We start from the raw sequence: 21,153 nt of genomic DNA, 5'->3' as shown, positions 1-21,153 counted from the left end.
GCTACCGGTAGCAGAGGTCTTGAGAGAGAGAGAGTACGGGATGTAGATTGCTGGGTGTTTCAAATCACATGGTGTTGGTCGTGGTTCATTTCGTTCATTATGTACAAGTAACTAAGGCTTGAACGAGATATTAATGTACTATACAGGAGCGAGGTAGCTATTATACAACATGATACAAAGAGCGAGGTATCCAATTCCCGCCATCATAAAAGACTCCAAGGCCCTATACGCCAACAGAATTCATACAATATCATTGAGCAACTTCGCTCACTGGAATCGCCGAAACTTCAAGACCATCCTTAGTGTCATTGAAACTGACACGGGCCGTCTGCCCGGAAGTGACTTCACCACGAATAATCTTGTCCGCCAGTCGGTTGCCAATTTCCTTCGATATCAGGCGATTGAGAGGCCGAGCGCCAAATCTAGGATCATAGCCTCTTTCACAAAGCCAATCTTTGATTTCGTCGTCAACTTGGAGTATCATGCGTCGATCATCGAGTCTGGCCTGCAATTCCTTTATCCTGATGTTGACGATATCCCTCAGAGCCTCCTTTGAAAGTCTCTTGAAGATGATGAACTCATCGATACGGTTGAGGAACTCAGGTGCGTAGGCTCCCTGAACAACATCCAAAACAGCTTTCTTAGTCTCCGGCGCAAGGTCTTCTTGTCCAGAGTTCTTATCGGAATGGATAGGGTTGGCACCGACTAGGATATCGGCGCCGAGGTTGGAGGTGAGAACAATGAGAGTGTTCCGGAAGTCGACTTTGTGGCCCTGCGCATCAGTGAGGAAGCCCTCATCGAGGACCTGAAGTAAAAGGGCAGAGATATCACGGTGAGCTTTCTCGAATTCATCGAACAAGAGAACAGCGTAAGGCTTCCGCCTCACTGCTTCGGTGAGCTGACCAGCATCATCGTAGCCGACATATCCAGCAGGCGAGCCGATCAACCGACTGATGGTATGCTTTTCTTGGAATTCGCTCATGTCAAAGCGAACAACGGCACTCTCGGTGGAGAAAAGAAATTCGGCCATTTTCTTGCAAAGCTCAGTCTTACCAACACCTGTAGGTCCAAGGAACATGAATGAAGCGAGTGGTCGGTTCTCTCCACTGAGTCCTGCTCTTTGCATGCGGACTGCATTTGCGACGGCAGACAGTGCCTCATCCTGTCCGCGGACAGACTTCCTGAGCGTGTCCTCCATGTGAATTAATTTTTCGACTTCTCCGGCCATGAGCTTACTGACCGGTATGCCGGTCGTCCGAGAGACCACCGCCCCAATATCATCGGGTGTAACCGAGTCATGAATAAGATTCGCCTGAGGATCGGCCTGTTCTTCACCTTCCTTGGGTAATTTCTCCTCCAGTTCTGGAATCCTAGAGTACCGCAGTTCTCCTGCCTTGGCAAAGTTACCCTCTCTTTGGGCCTGCTCTAGTTCGAACCGAGCACGCTCTAGCTCTTCCTTTGTGCGCTTAAGGTTTTCGATCTCGGACTTCTCCTTCTCCCAGACCTCTGTCAATTTCCTTGCTTCCTCCTGCTTGGACTGCAAGTCCTGCTGAAGCTTCTCACGCCTCTCGCGACTGCTAATGTCGGTTTCCTTGCGAAGAGACTCAAGCTCGATCTGAATAGTGGTGATATTGCGGTCCAATTCACGGATCACATCTGGCTTTGATTCCTGCTGCAGGCGTAGAGCCGATGCTGCTTCATCCACAAGGTCGATGGCCTTATCCGGTAGGAATCGATCGGTAATATACCGATTGCTGTAGGTTGCGGCCGCGACTAGGGCACCGTCCGTGATTCGCACACCGTGGTGAACCTCATATTTATCTTTGATACCACGTAGAATCGAAATAGTGGCCGCAACCGAAGGCTCCCCAACTTGAATAGGCTGGAACCGCCGTGCCAAAGCAACATCTTTTTCAATCAGTCGGTACTCGTTCAGAGTAGTGGCGCCGCAACATTGGAGTTCCCCTCGTGATAGTGCCGGCTTCAACAAGTTACTAGCATCAATGCTGCCTTCTGCCTTTCCTAACCCGAGTAGAGTATGGAGTTCGTCGATGAAAAGAATAACGCCACCTTGGGCCTCTTCAACCTCTTTGAGAACCTTTTTCAGGCGCTCTTCAAAGTCTCCTCTGAACTTAGCTCCAGCGATGAGCGATCCGAGATCCAACGAGATGACCCGTTTGCCCTTAATGCTTTCCGGCACATCGCCCTGCACAATCCTTTGCGCCAGCCCTTCGAGGACGGCTGTCTTTCCAGTACCCGCAGCTCCAATAAGAACCGGGTTGTTCTTCGTGCGTCGCGACAAAACCTGGATGGTCCGATGGATTTCTGCATCCCTTCCTATGACTGGATCTAATTTTCCCGCCTTTGCTTTGGTTGTCAAATCAACGCCATATAGTTCCAACGCCGGCTTTTCCGGTTCGCCGCCAAGGTTCATCCGATGCGTTCCCCCAGGAGGATGCGGTCGCCCAGTGGCATAATTTCGGATAGGTGTGCTGATTAGAGGGGCGATGTTCTTGATCGAGGAGGAAGGTAACCGTGCGCGAGGTAAAAATCGTGAATTTGTTTGAGGCCGTAGTAGTCGGGTCGAAGGAGTAAAGGTTGATGTTCGCAGCAATGAACCGCGGCCGAGCTGCAACCTTGACGCCATGGTAGTGGACACAATGTATTGCAAGGCAAAGAATCCTATGACAAAAATCACTCTTTAAGCCGGCATCGCAGCAGGGCCGACACGAAGCTTTAATAGACAGCCATTGAAATGATCGCGATTCTTCTCGAACGCTCCACAGCAGCGGCGACGATGAGTGGCGGAAGCTCTCAACCAGGGAATACGCTGGGCAGCCAAGCTCCATCGGCCTCCAGATCACGTGCAGCTAGGAGCCGTCAAAAATCACAATTGGGCCCATCCGCGAAAAATTACTTCTGAACACATTTTCCCCTCCTATTTCTCTCCCTCTTTTCTCCTCTCTTTCTCTCAACACCACCCTTTTTTCTTCTTATAACCACATCATATTTCACAATGGGTTTCACCGACTTCGTTTCTGACGCTGGCCTTACCAGTATGTCCTCGAGTGTTTTCTTTGGTCCCCTTTTCACTCACTAATCCGCTACCCCTCAGTTGCCAACACCTTCTTTGCTTCTCGGAGCTACGTTGTTGGGTAAGACATGCCACCTTTCAGACACTCTACGCAATCCTTCTACTTCGATTCCCCTGTTATATCGCGAGCTTCCTTGTTTGTATGATGAAAACAGATTGGTCCGTGTTTATGAGGCGGCTTAAGACCCCGCTGCATGACTAGACAACAATTGCGAGAAATCGTGTTTCTGATCACTTGGAATTCTTGACTTCGAGATTTTTTTTGTCTTTTGCGCTCAGTTTCCCTTCAAACTTCAAGTCGCATCTTGACTAACTTATATAAAGCCATGAGCCCTCTCAGGCCGATGTCGTGAGCTTCAAGGCCTTCTCCAGCGCCCCTGACGCTGAGAAGTACCCCAACGTTGCTCGCTGGTACAAGCACATTGCCTCCTACGAGGCCGAGTTCTCCAGCCTCCCTGGTGATGCCTCCAAGGAGTTCACTGCCTACGGCCCCGAGGGTGCTGAGCTCCCCACCAACCCCAAGGACAAGCCCGCTGCTGAGGAGGATGACGACATGGATCTCTTCGGCAGTGACGACGAGGAGGAAGATGCAGAGGCCGCCAAGGAGCGTGAAGCTCGTCTTGCTGAGTACAAGAAGAAGAAGGAGGCTAAGGGCCCCAAGCCCGCCGCCAAGTCCATTGTCACCATGGAGGTCAAGCCTTGGGGTGAGTCATCGAACATTAACTCTTGAGACCGCGCATTGCTAACCTATTCTCTAGATGATGAGACCAACCTCCAGGAGTTGGAGGCTAACGTCCGCGCCATTGAGAAGGACGGCCTCGTCTGGGGTGCCTCCAAGCTCGTCGCTGTCGGTTTCGGTATCAAGAAGCTCCAGATCAACCTTGTCGTCGAGGATGAGAAGATCTCCATCGATGAGCTCCAGCAGGAAATCGAGGAGGACGAGGACCACGTCCAGTCCACCGATGTCGTAAGTTCACCTTCTTTGTGTATGCAAGGTGGCTAGGTCTCTAACTCCCCTATAGGTTGCTATGCAGAAGCTGTAATTGGAATGTCCATGTCTAATGAAATCAATGGAGTGATGATGACTTTTTGATGGTATCAAAGGAAATACACTTGTCATGAACTTGAATGCCTAGAATGCAACTGGGGAAGAAACCCGGTTCTTATGATATAAAAACAACTTTATACCCACCATTCAACCTGCACTCTTCGTGTGATTCAGCTGGATCTGATGTAGTCTTAGATTGTTCAAAGACATCCCTTGCTGGACTCAAATCTATGTATGCGTGCTATTTGAGGAATTATTCCCGAGCAGGTAATCAGTAGAAGCTCCCAGCGCCCCATGCGCAGGCCATGTCTCTCGTCCCGCCTTCTCTTTGTTCTTTCGTGAGAGCTGCAAACTGGAAGCGCCAGAAAAGCCTATGCCTACACCTGCGCCTATCAGCGGGATCATGCCAGTCACAGCTCCCGCAATAGTCAGGCCTGTGCCTCCGAGGATCCCCAGGAACGGGATCAAGTTACGCTTCAAGATCTCTCTCTTCCTGGTCTTTTCCACCCGCTCACCAGCTTCCATGTATTCTTCTTCGTTGTCCTTTTCTACCTCCTCGATCTGGTGCTTGAAGTCTTGCTCCTCCTGCTCAATTCGATAGTACTCTCGCTCTATGCTCTGGCTCCGACGTCTTCGTGCCTGAGCTTCTCTAGCAAGTGCTAATCGCTGCCGCTCCCATTCTCTCTGTTGCTCCTCCATTAGCAGCGCATTTTCCTGCATCTCGGCCTCCAAATTCAGACATTTTCGCCGGCCCACTTCGTTTTCCGCTGAAAGCTGCTGAATATCGGCCTGCATTTGGGCCAGAATCTGGTCGTACACTTGCTCTCGCTCGGCAAGGATGCTCTGGATAGATACCTGGAGTTCGCCTTGGGCATAGTGCATCTCGCGTATCTCATTTTGCAGCTCCGACAATCCACTCCTCAGTCCTGTGTCATATGAATCATACTGTCTGAGCGATTCCAGTTCTGCGACGCACTTTTGCTCGTTGCGAGTATACCCTTTCGACAATTCCCGGCCCGCCGCAGTATCTATCAGTGACTTCCCTTCATCGACCAGCTCTCTCTGGATTTGGGTAACCAGCCCACGTCTATCGTTCAGAGCAGCGAGCTCCTTAATGAGCGAGTAGGCGGACTGCCTGTCTCCCGGCCAACGTCTGACCTGACTACCATGCTCGCAAAGCCTGCCCCAAAATTCGGAAGTAGCAGCCAACTTGAATTCCCGCGTCGTCGCCTCTTGATGGCTTAGTCGCCCATTTTGCGTCCACTCCCACATTGTGGTAACTAGGAAGACCCGTGATAACGCCTCTCGGCCGCACATCTTCTCGAGCAGGTCTATATTCTTCATCGTGGATCCTGAGACTCTGTTATCTGAGATGCGGTGGAGATAGAGGATACCAGCCAGCTTCATCCCCTTTCTATATATCTGTGAGAGGATAAAGGAGATTTCTTTCAAGATCTCTGTATCCGAGCGCCAGGTATCGTTGAACCCGGGAGTGTCGATGAGGTAGACGAGTCTGTCTTCCAAGGCCATACTGTGGATCCCGACTCCTTTCGTGTCTACGTTGCGAAAGTGACTTTGGTCAGCAAAAATTTCCAGTAACCACTAGGTTCTGTCTGCGACTCACAAGACGTTAGATCATGACCGATACCGATATCTTCGCCGATAAGTTTCGATATAAAGGTACTTTTTCCAACACCAGTTATACCCATAACTAGCACCACCATGTCATCGGCAGATGACTTGCGTCTGGTCCAGGTTTAGCACTGACCGAAAAGAGAAACCATGGTTTTATCTTACAGTATATTTTCGCCGCCCATTGTGACACAATATCAAGTTTCCCTCTCGACGAATGTATGATAATGTGCTGGGGCCACGCTCGCACACTTCTTCGTGCGCTCCGAGGCACAGCTTTTTTTTTTGGAGGCGTTGATAGCCCTATGTAATGTCGACACGGTCGAGACGGGCTGGAATCACGATAATTGCGCAGCAGAAAGGATGAAAATTGCTACGGAATCTCCATCTTTGCGCCCTCGGGGCCATTTAGCGCTTTCCTCATGATCACGGCTGGTGGGGGCGATCCTGCGCAGCCCATGAGTCCGCGACAAACTCTCGAGTCTCTATGGTGACTCTGCGATCCGAACGTTTTAGTCCTGGAGCCAAGGCGAGCGAAAGGCTGAAGCTCCACCACACCCCTCACTAAAGATAGAAGACCAGTGAATAATACAGAATATGGAGGGGTCAGCAGTCTCGTCGGATACAGCCTCCTTGGATCAGCACCGTTCTGGACTTTGAGTGGTTCTAATGCATCCGCTCTTGCTGCAGTATCATCTATCTAGTCGTCGCCGAGCCACGCGAAAGGCTGAAGTCGAGCTTCTCCAACAAAAAACATGGAAATGGCAACATGAGTATCACACTATGGACGCAAGCCAGGCCATATTTAGAGAGGTCTGGTCGATAAATAGTGGCTGAGTATATGAGTTGTCATTCAATTCTTTATATTTTTTATCGCGCTGACCGCGAAGCAGGCGAGGCTTTTCGATCCGCTCCAAAGTGACCTGACAAAAACATCTCGATTCACATCTACCCTTTCCAATTGCTGATCAGGATCTGCTGGTCAATCCCCAGCTGATCACAAAACCATTCAACTTAGCAGGCCTTCTAGCGCTTCTTGAACCGTACAATGACCGTAACAGCTTTCGCAGAGCACCCGGCGGAAATCCTGCCGGGCCAGCCCCAGGACTTACCAGGGGGATACCTAGAGGAGCACCCGCCGTCCTTTGAACCAAGCTCGAAGGATATCTTCATCGCAGTCATGGGTATGACGGGCGCAGGCAAGAGTACCTTCATCTCACATTGCACGGAGGAGGAAGTTATCATTAGCGCGCCGGGAGCCCTAGAATCATGTAAGTCAAGGATTTGGCATGCTAATTCGTCGACATTGGGAGCATGCTAATGCGTTCAAAATAGGTACACAAGAAGTCCGGGTCCACAGATGCAACTATTTTCTACCATACGCCAACGTCTACCTAGTCGACACCCCCGGATTTGATGATACGAACCGCAAGGACACTGATATCCTGAAGGAGATTGCCACCTGGCTGACACAGACATATCAGCAAAAGATTCGATTGACAGGGATATTATACCTACATCGCATCTCCGACAATCGAATGGGCGGCTGTGCGCAGAAAAATCTGGTCATGTTCAAGCGACTCTGCGGGCCAAATGGGATCAAGAACATCCGCTTCGTTACAACTTTCTGGGAGAAGACAGACGATCAGGATGGAGAGCGCCGCGAGCAGACCCTGCAGACCACAGAGCAGTTCTGGGGCTTCTTCATTGAACGGGGCGCAGAGGTCCGAAGGCACATGAATACCAACGAGTCGGCCCTGTGGGTGTTGGCAGACTTCGTCCCGGGATACACCGAGAGCCCACCAGATGAGACGGAGCTAGCTATCCAAACGGAGATGGTCGACTCAGGGAAAGACCTCGACCAAACGGCAGCCGGACAGGAGCTACAGAGCGAATTTGTCAAAGAGCGGGAAAAGATGCAAGCAGAGATGAAGGAGCGAGAAGAAGACATGAAGGAAGCTCTAGCCGCTCGCGATAAAGAAATGTTCGAGTTCCTGCGTCAAGAACAAGACAGACAAAGGGAGGAACTCCGGCGAAGGGACGACCAAATGCAGGACCTTAGGGTTAGCATGGAGAAGATGCACGAGGAGAAGATAAGGCAGCTGCAGGAAGTCCTCCAGAGACAGAAAGAGGAACAGGAGAAATACCAACAAGAGGTCGACCGCATACGCAGCCAATTCCTTACACACATCCAAGAGACACGGGCCGAACGATCCGCAGAGAAGAATCAATACGAAGCATCAATGGCGAACCTGACGAAAAAGCTCGACGCCGATCGAGCCGCAGAGAAAAACAGGTACGAGAACTCCATTGCGAGATTGACACAAAAGATCGATGCCGAACGAAGCGCGAAGAGCCAGTACGAGAGCTCACTCGCCAACCTGTCATCCAAACTCAAAGCCGAACGCAGTGCAGAGAAGAGCCAATATGAAAGCTCGCTCGCCAACCTCACAAAGTCACTTGCTGCCGAGCGAGCAGCCGAAAAGAGCCAGTACGAAAGGTCAATCGCGAACCTGACGCAACAAATCCAGGACCTTCAGACGAAAGAAAGAGCCCAAGCCAAAGCAAGGAAGACAGAAAGTCAGGGATATACCAGCAGTACCAGCAAATACGCGCAGAAAGCGCGGAACACTTGTTTAACATGTGGAGAGTATTTTTCCATCCGTGATGACCTGTTTGAACATATTGAGGCTTATCAACATGGGAGGGATCTGGTTACGCTCAAGCGTGAGCACTATACGAGGCCCAGTAGCTATAGGTATAATTATTGAGCTAGGTAGACAGTCTTATGAATCTATGCCGGTTCACCCATCTTGAAGCTATTGGTTTCAAAGTCAACTACTTGATAGAGCAGTGGTAATCAGGCCTCGCAGGCCTGTTAGTCAGAATAAACAGACAATCCCGCTTCCGGCTATGTGCTGTCGTAAGCCTGCAGGCGTAATCGACTTAAATCTCTGGTCCGATTACTACGAAGTACAATGAATTTACGTTGCACAACACACATAGTATGGAGCGCATACTATCCTGACACAAACACGTGACGACCCAAAGCGGCTTAGCTCATCATCATCAACATCTCCCCAGCTAAGCTTCCCTCCGGATCATCGGCGCCACTTCCAGAGGACAGGTCGAAGCAATTCAAGAACTTGAGAGGCTCTACCCTCATCCACGCAATACCATCATGGCTTTCATCACCCGTATAATCACTCTCTTCGGGCTCGTCTTGCTCGCTCATGCGTACGCTCCCCAACCTAACCCAACCTACCCACATCCCAAATCCCAAATCCCATGACCTTAACTTCTCCTGGACGAAACAGACGGCTAACAATTGACTCTTTTGGATTATAGCGGCTACTCCGCCCACGAACACACAGTCCTCTACACTTCCTCCTCGACGGCCCTCCCGCAAGACATCGTCATCGAGGCGCTTGTTTCGATGGTGATTGTTACAACGGGGTTAGTGCTTGGCGCGGAGAAACTGAAGCCTGTGAGTTGGAGTGAGTGGGCGAAGGAGGTCGAGGCCGAGGGCGACGAGAGGAATCCTTATGCGAGGCTGGAGCAGAGGTATAGTTTTTGGGATGTTAAGGTGAGTTCTACCAAGGTTGAGGGGGCGAAGGGAAAGTGATTGTGGATGTGTGTGGCTGACTGGGGGATTGTACAGGCGAAGAGGAAGGAGTTTGCGGATTGGATGAGGGAGGGTGCTGGTGCTGGTGCGCCTGTGAAGGGTTGAGTGGGTGGGGGATTGGATGAGGGGGTCTGGAGTGTTGGGGTTCTACAGAGGGACTTGAGAGCGATATGTGCCTTCAATACGGTCAAGGAGTTGTATCCCTAGCACCGGGAAGTGCACAACCTTGGATTGAAAGCCATGGCTCTGCAAAGCGGTCGTGTCGGTGTCTCTTGCTCTTGTGCTCCTGTCCAGGTTCTGTCTTCGGCAGGGCTATGCATCCGAGCTTGCTGTTCAAGTAGACAGCAAGGCTGAGGTGAGGTTGGCTCCGTTATATCCCTCTCCCTTAATGCCTGTAATGATCTTGGTGGTATGGACCCTTAGTCGTTGAGGGACCCGATAACCAGCCCTAGAATCAGCTCTAGAGTCTAGACCCCGTCCTCAAACCAGTGCATACATCTAATCTCAAGGAGGCACCATCATGTATATAACAAAAAGGGACTACATCGAGCATCAAGCACATCGCCCATCCCAGCAAGGAGCTACACAAACCCAACAACATCATTGGCCCAAGATGACGCATACAGCACCTCAAATTGAGGCCTCGTTTCACAAACACTGCGTCTCACCTACATATAAATTGTAAATTGACTGCCGAACAACCACATCAACAACCCCACTGTAGTCCTGATTCTGATCCTCAAGCATAGAGCAAAGCAATATGAGCCGAGCAAACCTCAGGCTCGAATCGCCCCACCTCCCACTCCAACATCGATCAATATCACGCACCGAATCCCTTGCATGAAAAACAAAAGAAACCCTTAATATTGGCCTACGCACACGAGCAAATTTCAGTGCCTCACTATTTGATCGATCGATGATCTGGCCGCCGCCTCCCTTTCTGTGACTGGTGTGTTGTACCTTACTGTAGAATGATCTGGGCCTTGAGACATGTCTCGGGTCAGGATGGGGGCATACGTGTACTTGAAACATAACATTCCGCCTGGAAACCCTTTTGGAGGGATGTGGACGTACGTATCTACGGATTATTCTATGTTATGACCTTGTCTTGCGTGATTCGGGATTTGCTTTTGGTTTGTATGACTTTGTGTCAGTGAGGATAGTGGGACTGAAGGGCCGTAGAAAGGCAGATAGGTAGATAGAGGGAGGGGGCTGGAAGCAGGGACTCCGACTCCAAGGGTTCGTACATTGTCGTCGGGAGCAGTTCACATATGACAAACTGGAAGCTAAGATTCGTAAGAGTGTTACGCAATAAGAGAATTATTTGGCTGGGTGGTGTACAGGCAGCGGCGGGATTATGGTGCTTTCGCGGGGATCTCTGGTTGCCTGGAAGAACAAAGATGAAGGTGGCTGGAACTTCTAGAGCGAGATTCATCAGGCAAGAGAACAAAGAAGAAGAAAAGAAAGCAGAAAGCCCGGGTTTTCAGGCTCCAGTGCATCTAGAGGCGAAGTATTGATTGACCAGCTGGCGGTGCTGTGTTGCTGAGGCGTCGGCCGACCAAAAATAGAAAGAAAGCATACGCAACCACCCTCCAACTTCGGCCGGCACAACCGACTCCTTCGTAACTGAAGGGGCTCAAGCTGTCAATGTGATCGCGATCTGACTGTGAAATAATTCTGGAGTCGAATTCCTGTTGCTAAGAATACGAGATTTGCAGGCCATTCCAGCAGTTTCGGTGGCTGTACAGATGTGCCCACCATTCAGCTCGGAGAGAGTCCAGACTCACATTGCCTGCCTCGATCAATGAGAAACAAGTCGGCCGATCATGCCCCAAGCGGGTCTCAGATTCATCCTGAGGTTGGTGGAGATCGCCACTAGGAGAAACTGCCACTGGAAGTTGCAGACAGGGCTGATGGCTGGACTAATGGTGGTAAGACATGGATCTCAAGGTGCTTGTTTGCATACCCCCGTTTTACTATTTTTGTGATCTCCCTGCACATGTCATTTGAGTCGTGGCCGATCCGGTGGGCGTTGGATATAAAATAGGTCTCCTTTCCCTGTGTCGAGGTTCTGGTTTCCACACTACAAACACACTCGTTTACTATCACCTTGCTGCCTTTGCCCTATACCCATACCTGTTGCAACAGTTCACGGTTTAGCTTTCACCAACCTACACATCAAAATGCGTGCCTCCATCCTCTTCCTTGCCTTCACGGCCCTTGTTGCTGCTCAGTCGATTGACCCTGTTGTAAGCTTGCCTCGTCCAGTGTATACTCGAACCTGATCTAACAATATACCCCAGGCCACCACCGACGCCACTGAGACAGGTCTCGAGACTCAAGTGGATTCTGGCTTGGAGCCTACTGCTACCGACACAGTCATCGACACAGCTATCGAAACTCCCACTGATACTGCCATTGAGACACCCACTGACTCCGACGATCTCGACACTGCTACCGAGACCGCTACTGAGACCGACGCTGAGACTACTGGAAGCGAGACTGAAATCGCCACTGTCACAACCTCTCAGCCGGTCATCCCTCCCGAGACACCTCAACCCACCCCCGGCTCCTCTAGCTTCACCACGAGCCCTTCCACCACCGCCACTACCACCAGGTCCACCACAACCTCCACCGAGACCGACTCAACAGAGACGGAAACTGAGACTGAGACCAGCACGCGGACCACCTCCGCTGATGAGAGTGAGGAGACCAACTCCGACAATGGTGCTTTCGCACTCCCCACCGCCGGCCCTCTCCTAGGAGCTGGTCTGGCTGGTGCTGCCCTTGCTGCTTTCCTTTAAGCGTGTATGAACGACAATCTTGCTGAACCCGCAGGTTTCAAGCTTAACTTCCAAGGCTGGAATGCCATCGGAATGCTAACCGATCTAACTCGGGATTCCTGCTCGATTTGAGTGACGGGAAATATGTAATGAAGCACATGGAAATACTGCGATCGCTGGGAAGGTGCATTTGTACTACCTAATCTGTTTTGAGCTTGAGCCTTTTCTTCGACCCTGTTGATGTTTGCCTGAAACAAACCACACGGCGCATATAGAGTTTTTTTTTAATAAAGAAGACCTGTTCTTTGACACCTTAAAACTTGAGTCTTTGCTGTGACACATAGACTGTCGATTATAAAATTTGAACACATCATATGCGTGTAGGGTGGGCGATTTCGGGAAATCGACAGGTCTTGAGGTATAGAGCTAGAATCAATTACACTTCCTAAAACGCGAGACACGCGAGAGGTCACGTGTAAGACGCGTCGGGAGATCGAAGCTAGCGTTGCTGTGTCCAACATCATCAAAACAACATCCCGTCGGTCTGAGCAACGCCACGGAGCCGAATTCCAATTCGAACCTCGATCGTCACCAATAGCTTTTTTGGAGCTTCGCCATCTTAGTATACCAATAATAATATTGGATTAGCTTGGATACACCAAGCTCTCTTAAGATTCCTTGTCCCGGAGCTACACCCGGACGAACTGAAACCTCCGCATATCCACCATCTCGTAACTTGAGTAACGACTTTCTTGGATAAATCCCGAATCGAGAACAATATGGTTCGATCTAACCCCTGCACATCCCAATGCATGCATTCCACTAACTTTCCACCTCGCATTTAGGTCTCCAAGCTGCGCCGTCTCGCAGCAGACCATGCCGCCCTGCATGAAGAGCTGCCCCCAAATTACCTCTTTCCTCCCGAAGACTCCTCGGACGACATCACGCAGCTTACGACCTTGCTGGCTGGTCCACAAGGCACACCCTACTCACAAGGCCTGTGGCGATTGCACCTGAAATTACCGGAAGACTACCCCAAGAGCCCGCCAAAGGCGACGTTCAGGACGCGGATATGGCATCCGAATGTGGAGGAGTCGACGGGGGCGGTTTGCGTGGATACGCTGAAGAGAGATTGGAAAGCGACGTTGACGTTGAAGGATGTGCTGATTGTGAGTGGCTACTGTCGTTGAGAGAAAAGCGTTTGGTGAGGGAGTTCTAACGTTGCGTCTGCCTCTTTCAGACAATCTCGTGTCTGCTTATCTATCCGAACCCGGACTCCGCGCTGAACTCGACTGCCGGTGCGCTGCTGCAAGAGAACTACGATGCCTTCGCCCGTCAAGCCAAATTGATGACCTCAATACACGCCCCTATTCCCATTGAAATGCGAACCGAAGTAATGGAAGCCAAAACGCGAGGCGAGGACGCCAACACCACCATCCCCGAACAGGAAGATCAATCGCGCTCCCTCCGCTCTCGAAAAGGAACAAGAGTCCAATCTGTAATGATGAAAAAGAAGCCCACAACCCGAAAAGAAATCCCTTCGGAGGACTCCGAAAACAACCGCCTCGAACCTCTTTCCGACGACGAAAATGAAAACCCAGCCACAGCCTCCAAAGAAAACGACCCTACTCTCTCCCCCTCCCCTGTTAAACTTGCACCTCCACTAAGTCCACGCAAAAATGCCCACGGCAAACGGCCCCTCTCTGTCCTCACACCCTCGATGGATATAGACCGGTTTCCCTCCTTGGATCCAGACGATATGGAAGTAGATATGGACATGAATACAGCGGACGGCATGACAGCGTCCGAGCGCAACATCGCAGCAAACACAAAACACACAACCCCAATCCGGGAATACCACAGCAGAGATTCCTCTCCCCAGCGGAAATCACCAAAGCTCTCTATTTCCAAAAAAGCACCACCCCCGCAGAACCTAGGTCGACTAAGAGAAGATCTTGAGCTTGATATCGGTGTGACGATCTACGAAGACGCACCGGTGGATCGTGCTAATGGATATGGCCATGGGTATGGAAGGGAGAATTCATACTCGTCTTCTTCATCATCATCATCATCCTCAACTCTCAACCCCTATGCCACACAAAAGTCACACCAATACCCCTCCCCCGCGCACCGTCTCGCCCTTCTTACATCGGCAACATCCACATTAGCGAAGACTTCGAACTTGAATCCGAATCTCCTCCAAAAACCAGTCATGGGACCACGCAAGGTCTCGAGTTCGAATGGGAAGAAGGTGAAGCCGAGGATTGGGATTCGGCGACTGTGATTGAAATTTGGCTATGAGCATAGGTGAAGGATATTAGGGCGTTATTTTGACTACGCTACGTTGGCGGGCGTTTTGAGGGAATTGGACTGGATCGGGCTGGATAGGGAATCGGTTTTTGACTTGAAAAGTTGGTCCTAAGTGCGTAGCATGGGTTGGGATAGTGTTGTATAATACGCATCATTGGCGTCACATATGTTTTGCCTCAGTTGCTTCAGAAATTCCAATTCCTGCTCACGCAGAGATGGTTGAGGTACCAAATTGTAACAAGAATACTCCGTAAATGTGCGGCCATTTCGTAAAGATAGCTAACTTATGCGATTATCTAAGATGAGTACAATTTTCCTAACATCCCATATTCGAACCACTTCCACCAATAAATAGTAGCAGCACCGCTGCTTTCTCAACTCGTCAACCCCTTATAGTCTGAAAAATCAAGCTTCGCGTAAGCCTCTTGAGAGGCAACAGTATAAATAGAGTATCGCCCAGGCGCTTGTCCTCGTATACACCCTGAGACCGGCGATAGAACTCAAGACACCCGATCCATCAGCTTGAGCTAAGAGGCTCCAATATTATAAAAGCAAAGAACAAACAGTACGCTAGACTGATTAAAGCAGTGATACTTGATGGAAAAAAGGGGCGGCCGCCAACGATAAGATCGACTTCTACAGCCTGAGTCATCGCTGCGAAAGCCCAAATTTCAGTCGAGTAGATGAGAATTTGTACTTTGAAGTAACGGAAAGGACGAAGATATAACTGGCCCTCTACAGTGCATAGGGGTTGACCGAACGGATAGTGAGGCAACTATGGAAAGTTAGTCGATGCACTCCCGGCCATCAAGAAACATTTGAATAACTTACGGAGGACTCTTGCTCAAGTCGGTCTTCAAGATGATAGGTACGCGGGTCATCTCGGTGACATCTTGGATGTACTCTCCTCCTTCTTCTCTGAGCTTGAAAAGGCTGAGATACCTCTCCTTGTTTGTCAGCAGCTTGGCCTCGGGAGCATCAGCAACGCTGGAGGCGATCTTGGGGTCAGAAAGGGTGCGGTGAGGAGCCTGTGGCGCGTGGCCATTGCGAGTGGGTGATGGTGGCATGCTCTGAGTTGAGCGGTCGGCAGAGTTCAGTGACACACCGGCTGCCATCTCCGTGACTTCGGAAACATCGTCGTCGTCATCAAAGAGAGCATCCACATCGTCAGCGGACATGGTTCCGGTTTCAGTCTGCTTGCGTAGAGCTTCGTCCCTTTCTCGAGCGCGCTCACGAGCGGCCTCTGCTTCCCTGGCGGCAGCAGCAGCTTGGGCAGCACGCGAGTTGGCGGGCTTGGGACGCTCATCTTCTGGAATGTACGCCGAAGATGGCACCCCCTTCTCCCAGTACAACTCCAAAACTCGAGAATCCTTGCGGAACTCAGCCTTCTTGAGTGGGAGCTGATCGCAGTGGACACGCTTCTCAAAGCCGTATTCCGGAATGAGGACATCGAATGCGGATTCGTAGACACTGATAACGATACCCTCGCTGATCAAATCACCACCACGCTCCTGGCGTATTTTGTCCATGTTGCGGCAGGCCTCAATATGAACGCTTTGTTCTTGAGCATTGTGAGCAGAGTCTTTCTTGTTGTTACAGAGATCGGCGGTCTTGTTGAGAGACTCAAGGTCATCCGTGAACTCGATAGCACCGTCAGATAAAGCGACTTCCAATTGGCGATGGACGACGATGTCCGCATAACGACGCAGAGGGTTAGTGAAATGTGTGTACACGGGAAGGTTGAGGGTGTAGTGATGGCGTTGCTCGTCTTGCAAGCTGCCGGCAACATAGTATTTGGCACGCTGCATGGCTTTCACCAGGATTGTCTCCATTCCCTGTGGTCCGTTAGAAGAGGGCTTTTTCTCTAATTGGCTGAAGTGAGCAACTAACCTTACGCAAATCATCGTCCTGAACTTTGCACAAACTGCTCTGCAGGCTTCCACTGCTAGATTCGTCGAGTCCGAATCCGAGTCTGTTCATACGGTCTACAAAGGAGTGAAGGCGACGGCCATTTGGCGACAGCTGGCGGCGGAGGAAGGCCTTGTCGGGTAGAGCTGTGACCAACTTGCGGGCGACGAGGAAGTTCGCCTTGAAGCTCAATTCTTCAACGAGCTCACGGACGGTGGAAGAGTCGAAGATATTGTTCTCGACCGGCACATTTTCGTCATCTAGAGAATGGAGGAGACGGAGAGGAGGGATCTGAGAGACCCGGTTCCCAAGTCGTGCTTCGCGGAACTTGGAAGCAGCGCGCTGTTACATGAATGATTAGCAGCCGAAAACTAGAAAGATAAAAAAAAAAAAAAAAAAAAAAAAAAAAAAAAAAAAAAAAAAAAAAAAAAAATTAAGGGTGGAAAATGCTTACTTGCAATCCGCGAAGGGTGTCAACAGCAATGCCCGACACAGGACCGTTAGGTGTGCCCTTGAACACAGCTTCAACCTCATCGTAACTGAGACTGCCTGCGCTCTTGATTACACTCTTGCCGATCCAGACATCATCATCAACAGCACCCGTTTCTGGGTGAGCCTTAAAGACGACACTGACGGTCAAGCGCTCTTCGCCTGGGAGCAAAGCACACAGCTCAGTTGCAATACGAGGAGGTAGCAGCTTCACCAGTCGGTCAACAAGATAGACGGCAGTACCACGTTTCTTGGCCTCGCGATCAACCAAGGAGTTTGCCTTGACAAAGTTGGCGATATCAGTAACGTGGATACCAATCTCCACCTTTCCGTCAGGAAGAGTTTTGAAATGGTAGGCATTGTCGAGCTCCTTCGTGCCGCTAGGTTCAACGGTGAATGTAGTTTCATCGCGGAAGTCCCGGCGAGAAGAGAGATCCTCGCTAGCAACCGACCAGTTATCCCAGCCGATACTCTTCAAGACAGCATCAGTAAACTCGTCGGAGCCAAAGTTATTGTCGCGAAGGAGTGCTTCGGTCTCGACTCTCAGATCACCCATCTCTCCCAACTGCTCGACGAGCGTTCCGAAAGGATGCAGAGAGGTAATGGGCCATCTCTTGATGCAAGCGACGAAAATGCGATTAGCATAGTCTTGGTGCTTCTCAACAAAATCACGCGGAGCTTGTTCTGTAGGGATAGCAATCAACGGAACACGCTTATCGGTGGGTTTAAACCAAACGATCTTCGGCTTGTCTTGCTGACGATCCTGGTGACGACCGTGAGCACCATCTCTGGCAAGGCGTTCAGCTTCCTGCTTCTCCTTGGTTGCTTGGCTGCTGGGACGGAGAAGACCAAGGGTTCCCGAAAACATCTGTCCCGCAATACGCTCGATGACGGCGACAACGTGACCAGCATAAAGAGGCTTCTGCTCATCACTGATTTCATCTTCCTCAACCAAAAGAAGACTTTGACCCTCAACCTCCACATCATCGTTCTTCTTCTGAGTGGGACGCTGTCGAAGACTGCCACGGCGGCGGATGCTACCATCAGGGCCAATCTCTTGACGGTCACCATTGGAGTCAGAGCGGGAAAGCTTGTCACCGCCAGCATTGCTGTTGGACCTGGCATCGGTGATGTCCTTGCGTTTCTTCTTCTCTTCCTTTTCTCTCTTCTGAGACCAGACTTCGTCGACATCGAGAAGCTCAATAGCCACGTAATCGCCCTCGAGGGCACGGTTTCGATCTTTGCTACCGCAGATGAAGATATCGGCATCCAGATCAGTGGTGGTGACGTAGGCATCGGAACGGTTCTTCTTGTTAACCCTGAGAATACCAGCAACGAGTTGACCGTTGCTCAATAGGGCTGGAAGGTTCGCCTGGGGAAGATAGGGAGTGAATAAAGTTTTTCGCTGTTGCTGTTGCTGTTGCTGCGTTTGCTGAGCAGACAACGGCTGAGGGGCGTGCTGACTAGCTTGTAGTCCAAGTCCCTGATTGTTGAGCTGGCCATTCTGCTGCAAGGCCTGCAGTTGGGCGAGCTGCAGCGGGTTAAGTTGCTGGGCTCCGCCGAACATTTGAGGTGGAGCCATGACCACCTGCCCCTGGGGTAGTTGGATGAGCTGAGGCTGGCCGGGATACTGAAATTGACCGATAGAGCCAATGGATTGGTTCATCGACGCACGCGCACGATGTCCGGGCTGGAAACCACCCGTGTTCTGCTGTCCAAGGCCCTTTGACTGATCCTGGCCTTGACCCTGATTGTTGGGCTGCCGCCAGTTACCGTCAAAGTTCCTCGAAGGTGTCCGTGCATGAGCGGGTTGACTGCCACGGCGCTGGTTCTCCGAGCCCGCTGTTCCATCATTCGCTGGGAATTGAAAGCCGCCAGGACCGCGACCCGAGATAGAACCACGGTTGCCGCCGACGGCCATGGATTGACTGCGCCCATGAGAGCCGGCTCTGATATTTCCGGCACGGTGAAGACCCAATCCTTGTGGAGGTTGTGATATGTTCGGGGTAGTCTTGTCCTCGGTAGCGGATGCAGGCTCGGACGAATCACCGGAGGGAGCAGGGAATTGGAATCCGGACGCGGCCCTTTTCTGCTGAGCGAGCTCTGCGGCTTTCTTAGCTTCAGGTAGCGCAAGGGAGTGACGCCGCTGATGACCACCGCCACCGGGAGGGCCACCACGGCCGCGACCATGCCCAGGGGTTTCATTCTTCTGGTGGTTGCCCTGTTGCTGTTGACTGTAATCGGTATAACCCGAAGCTCCCGAGGATGGCGCCGGAGGTGGGCCCATGCCGAAGCCCGGGAGGGCCGACTGGTTACGGCGGTGAGAGTGTTGGTTCGATTGGTTGTTTGGGACACCGAGCTGTTGTTGTCCAACCTGGGGAAATTGGAAGGCACCGAGTTGCTGCGGGGAAACGCCGCCTAGAGACGCGTTGCCACCTTGCATAGAGGGAGAGAAACCGGATACCTGACCGAGTTGCTGTGGCTGCAACAAGCCCATGTTGACATACTGTTGATGTGTGGCTGCAATCTGCTGTTGTTGCTGCTGAAGCATTTCAATTTGTTGCTGGATCGCCAATTGTTCCACTGTTTAACCACCGTCAGCCATCTGCAGCATTGTAAAGGCACCGAAAAACATACTCATGAGAGGAGTAAGCTCGGACGGGCTCCGCCTATGGGCGATATGGAGCTTGCGTCCAGCTGGTCCGGGGACGCCGGATTGGTTCTGTTGATCCATCTTGTGAAGGACAAAGAGAGTGGATTATTACTGTAGGATTGTAGAATGCTGGGAGGGAGCGATCCAGACTAGCGATGAGAGAGCGTCGGAAGTCTTGAAGGGCAATCGTTGAGCTTTGTTCGACAGGCGAGGCCGACCGGGAATCGTAATGCGACAACGAAAGGCGGATCTGAAGTATGCTGGATAAGGAGAGCGACAGATTAGTTACTGTAGAATAGGTGCGAGCAAAATGCACGGATGGGCTTGGACAAGCATCGAACGCCTCGAATAGGGGAAGGAAACAAGTGAAGAGTAGCATGGCTAGCAAACGAAGGAAGCGATTGCCCTACGAGAGCGAAGAGCAAGGTGACGGAAGGATGGAAGAAGGAAGGAACTGAGGGGAGCGGGATGAGGATGGAGGAAGGAGAGCAGCTCCAAATAGGGCCGAGGTATGCTGATCGCACAGATGCACATACCTTCAGAACGATTGCTTGAGTTGAGCAGATTCGCTGTATGACGTCTTGTGTCCCCTTTTCAGGTGGTTAACAACCGTTGGTTCTCTTCCCCTTTTGCACGGAGTCAACTTCGCACTCGAGAGGAAAAGCGGGCGGCAATGACCGTTGAGTCGAAACAAAAAAAAGCACTATTAACGACAAAGACGAATTCACACGGAAAAGCAGAAAACACGAAGTGATGAGTTGCGAGGGGAGGCCTCAGCAAAGAAGGACAGCAAAGAGTGATGGGGAGGATGAAGCTGGAAGGACTGGGAGAGAGTAGTGGAGGAGAGGGGAACTCTCGAACTCTCCAGTTGGCGACAGTAAGCGGGTAACTGGGAAGCTATCGGTTGCCCCCAACTGCCATACAAATCAGACCAACCAACCTCAAACCTTGACCTCAACAAAACCCACCGCTTAAAACTTGGTTGCAGAGTTTGAACAATGCGTTTTGCTCTTTTTTTGCCTTTTGAAGATGAAAAATTCTATTCCGTGACGTCGGAATTGCAAGGAGGAATCCGAGTCCCACAAATGGTTGGAGCCAGAGAGAGACGAGAAAAGGGGGCAATTCGGGCTTGAGCTGCCGTCTGTCTAGAGAATCAAGCTTTGGTAGTGATAATTGCTGTCTCGTGTCTTTCGGTAGAGCAGAAGGCGCAGACGATCTGACCACGCAGAAAGAGAAGGACAAGTAATAATGATAAGAATAACACGATTCCGTTGGCTGAACTAAGGAGTGGCCCAGTACTGGAGGTGGGGATGAGGCAAAGAAGGAGGGGTTGGTCAAAGGAGGGAGTGGGAGTGGAAGAGGAAGGAAGAGAGAGAGAGAGAGAGAGAGAATCTAAGAAGAAGAGGAGGAGAAAGATGACCAGAGGAGGGGATGAAAGAATAGAGGAAGAGGAGGAGGAAAAAGAAAAGGGCAGATGGAGATGGAGTTGGGGATGGAGGAGCTTCAGGAGGAGCCCATTGACTTAGTGGCCAGGGACTTACTGATACTAATTGGACACAATCGACCTAATAATGACTACCATATGAACAAATCACGCACGAGAGACATCAC

At 51.0% G+C, this 21,153-nt stretch overlaps 8 protein-coding genes across 8 annotated transcripts; 5 read left to right on the top strand and 3 right to left on the bottom strand.

Annotated features, from left to right (window-relative positions):
- Positions 1-52: 52 nt before the first annotated feature.
- On the bottom strand, positions 53-2,720 carry hsp78 (chaperone ATPase HSP78). Its single transcript, XM_073709650.1, has one exon. The coding sequence runs from the start codon at positions 2,645-2,647 to the stop codon at positions 251-253; it is 2,397 nt and encodes a 798-aa protein (XP_073576351.1). The 5' UTR covers positions 2,648-2,720; the 3' UTR covers positions 53-250.
- Positions 2,721-2,865: 145 nt separating this feature from the next.
- Positions 2,866-4,390, top strand: BJY04DRAFT_177843 (translation elongation factor 1 subunit beta). The gene is made up of 5 exons (XM_073709649.1): positions 2,866-3,056; positions 3,116-3,155; positions 3,419-3,798; positions 3,853-4,061; positions 4,117-4,390. Exons 1-5 carry the CDS (start codon positions 3,017-3,019, stop codon positions 4,135-4,137), a joined length of 690 nt encoding a protein of 229 aa, XP_073576350.1. The 5' UTR covers positions 2,866-3,016; the 3' UTR covers positions 4,138-4,390.
- On the bottom strand, positions 4,371-5,959 carry BJY04DRAFT_213297 (P-loop containing nucleoside triphosphate hydrolase protein; the record flags this gene model as incomplete). The annotated part of the gene is made up of 3 exons (XM_073714843.1): positions 4,371-5,698; positions 5,767-5,888; positions 5,940-5,959. The coding sequence occupies 3 exons, from the start codon at positions 5,957-5,959 to the stop codon at positions 4,371-4,373; spliced, it is 1,470 nt and encodes a 489-aa protein (XP_073576349.1).
- An 863-nt stretch (positions 5,960-6,822) lies between these two features.
- BJY04DRAFT_213296 (uncharacterized protein) lies at positions 6,823-8,545 on the top strand (the record flags this gene model as incomplete). Its single annotated transcript, XM_073714842.1, has 2 exons — positions 6,823-7,045; positions 7,110-8,545. The coding sequence occupies 2 exons, from the start codon at positions 6,823-6,825 to the stop codon at positions 8,543-8,545; spliced, it is 1,659 nt and encodes a 552-aa protein (XP_073576348.1).
- A 306-nt stretch (positions 8,546-8,851) lies between these two features.
- On the top strand, positions 8,852-9,504 carry BJY04DRAFT_177837 (membrane magnesium transporter family protein). The gene is made up of 2 exons (XM_073709648.1): positions 8,852-9,011; positions 9,123-9,504. Exons 1-2 carry the CDS (start codon positions 8,956-8,958, stop codon positions 9,397-9,399), a joined length of 333 nt encoding a protein of 110 aa, XP_073576347.1. The 5' UTR covers positions 8,852-8,955; the 3' UTR covers positions 9,400-9,504.
- Positions 9,505-11,485: 1,981 nt separating this feature from the next.
- BJY04DRAFT_74372 (putative GPI anchored protein) lies at positions 11,486-12,335 on the top strand. Its single transcript, XM_073720984.1, has 2 exons — positions 11,486-11,645; positions 11,703-12,335. The coding sequence occupies exons 1-2, from the start codon at positions 11,583-11,585 to the stop codon at positions 12,201-12,203; spliced, it is 564 nt and encodes a 187-aa protein (XP_073576346.1). The 5' UTR covers positions 11,486-11,582; the 3' UTR covers positions 12,204-12,335.
- A 221-nt stretch (positions 12,336-12,556) lies between these two features.
- On the top strand, positions 12,557-14,466 carry BJY04DRAFT_213293 (putative ubiquitin conjugating enzyme E2; the record flags this gene model as incomplete). Its single annotated transcript, XM_073714841.1, has 3 exons — positions 12,557-12,562; positions 13,028-13,351; positions 13,423-14,466. The coding sequence occupies 3 exons, from the start codon at positions 12,557-12,559 to the stop codon at positions 14,464-14,466; spliced, it is 1,374 nt and encodes a 457-aa protein (XP_073576345.1).
- A 380-nt stretch (positions 14,467-14,846) lies between these two features.
- On the bottom strand, positions 14,847-20,297 carry ssdA (mRNA-binding translational repressor SSD1). Its single transcript, XM_073720985.1, has 6 exons — positions 20,079-20,297; positions 19,527-19,802; positions 16,855-19,472; positions 16,383-16,742; positions 15,324-16,327; positions 14,847-15,267 (listed from the first exon to the last, which is right to left on the bottom strand). The coding sequence occupies exons 2-6, from the start codon at positions 19,621-19,623 to the stop codon at positions 15,228-15,230; spliced, it is 4,119 nt and encodes a 1,372-aa protein (XP_073576344.1). The 5' UTR covers positions 19,624-19,802; positions 20,079-20,297; the 3' UTR covers positions 14,847-15,227.
- Positions 20,298-21,153: the final 856 nt, after the last annotated feature.

Source organism: Aspergillus karnatakaensis (assembly GCF_047715665.1).
Source record: "Aspergillus karnatakaensis strain CBS 102800 unplaced genomic scaffold BJY04scaffold_3, whole genome shotgun sequence".
Lineage (NCBI taxonomy): Eukaryota > Fungi > Ascomycota > Eurotiomycetes > Eurotiales > Aspergillaceae > Aspergillus > Aspergillus karnatakaensis.
Note: the sequence above shows the minus strand (reverse complement) of the source record. Positions and strands in the feature narration are given on the sequence as shown.

Bases quoted from the DNA above. Each gene is read 5' to 3' on its own strand.
- hsp78 (XM_073709650.1), bottom strand. From the start codon at position 2,647: ATGGCGTCAAGGTTGCAGCTCGGCCGCGGTTCATTGCTGCGAACATCA.
- BJY04DRAFT_177843 (XM_073709649.1), top strand. From the start codon at position 3,017: ATGGGTTTCACCGACTTCGTTTCTGACGCTGGCCTTACCA. The intron at 3,156-3,418 runs GTAAGACATGCC...ACTTATATAAAG, and splicing joins TCTCGGAGCTACGTTGTTGG to CCATGAGCCCTCTCAGGCCG. The intron at 4,062-4,116 runs GTAAGTTCACCT...ACTCCCCTATAG, and splicing joins ACGTCCAGTCCACCGATGTC to GTTGCTATGCAGAAGCTGTA.
- BJY04DRAFT_177837 (XM_073709648.1), top strand. From the start codon at position 8,956: ATGGCTTTCATCACCCGTATAATCACTCTCTTCGGGCTCGTCTTGCTC. The intron at 9,012-9,122 runs GTACGCTCCCCA...TTTGGATTATAG, and splicing joins CTCGTCTTGCTCGCTCATGC to CGGCTACTCCGCCCACGAAC.
- BJY04DRAFT_74372 (XM_073720984.1), top strand. From the start codon at position 11,583: ATGCGTGCCTCCATCCTCTTCCTTGCCTTCACGGCCCTTGTTGCTGCT. The intron at 11,646-11,702 runs GTTGTAAGCTTG...AATATACCCCAG, and splicing joins CTGCTCAGTCGATTGACCCT to GCCACCACCGACGCCACTGA.
- ssdA (XM_073720985.1), bottom strand. From the start codon at position 19,623: ATGGATCAACAGAACCAATCCGGCGTCCCCGGACCAGCTGGACGCAAG. The intron at 19,473-19,526 runs GTATGTTTTTCG...GTGGTTAAACAG, and splicing joins CGAGCTTACTCCTCTCATGA to TGGAACAATTGGCGATCCAG. The intron at 15,268-15,323 runs GTAAGTTATTCA...AACTTTCCATAG, and splicing joins GACTTGAGCAAGAGTCCTCC to TTGCCTCACTATCCGTTCGG.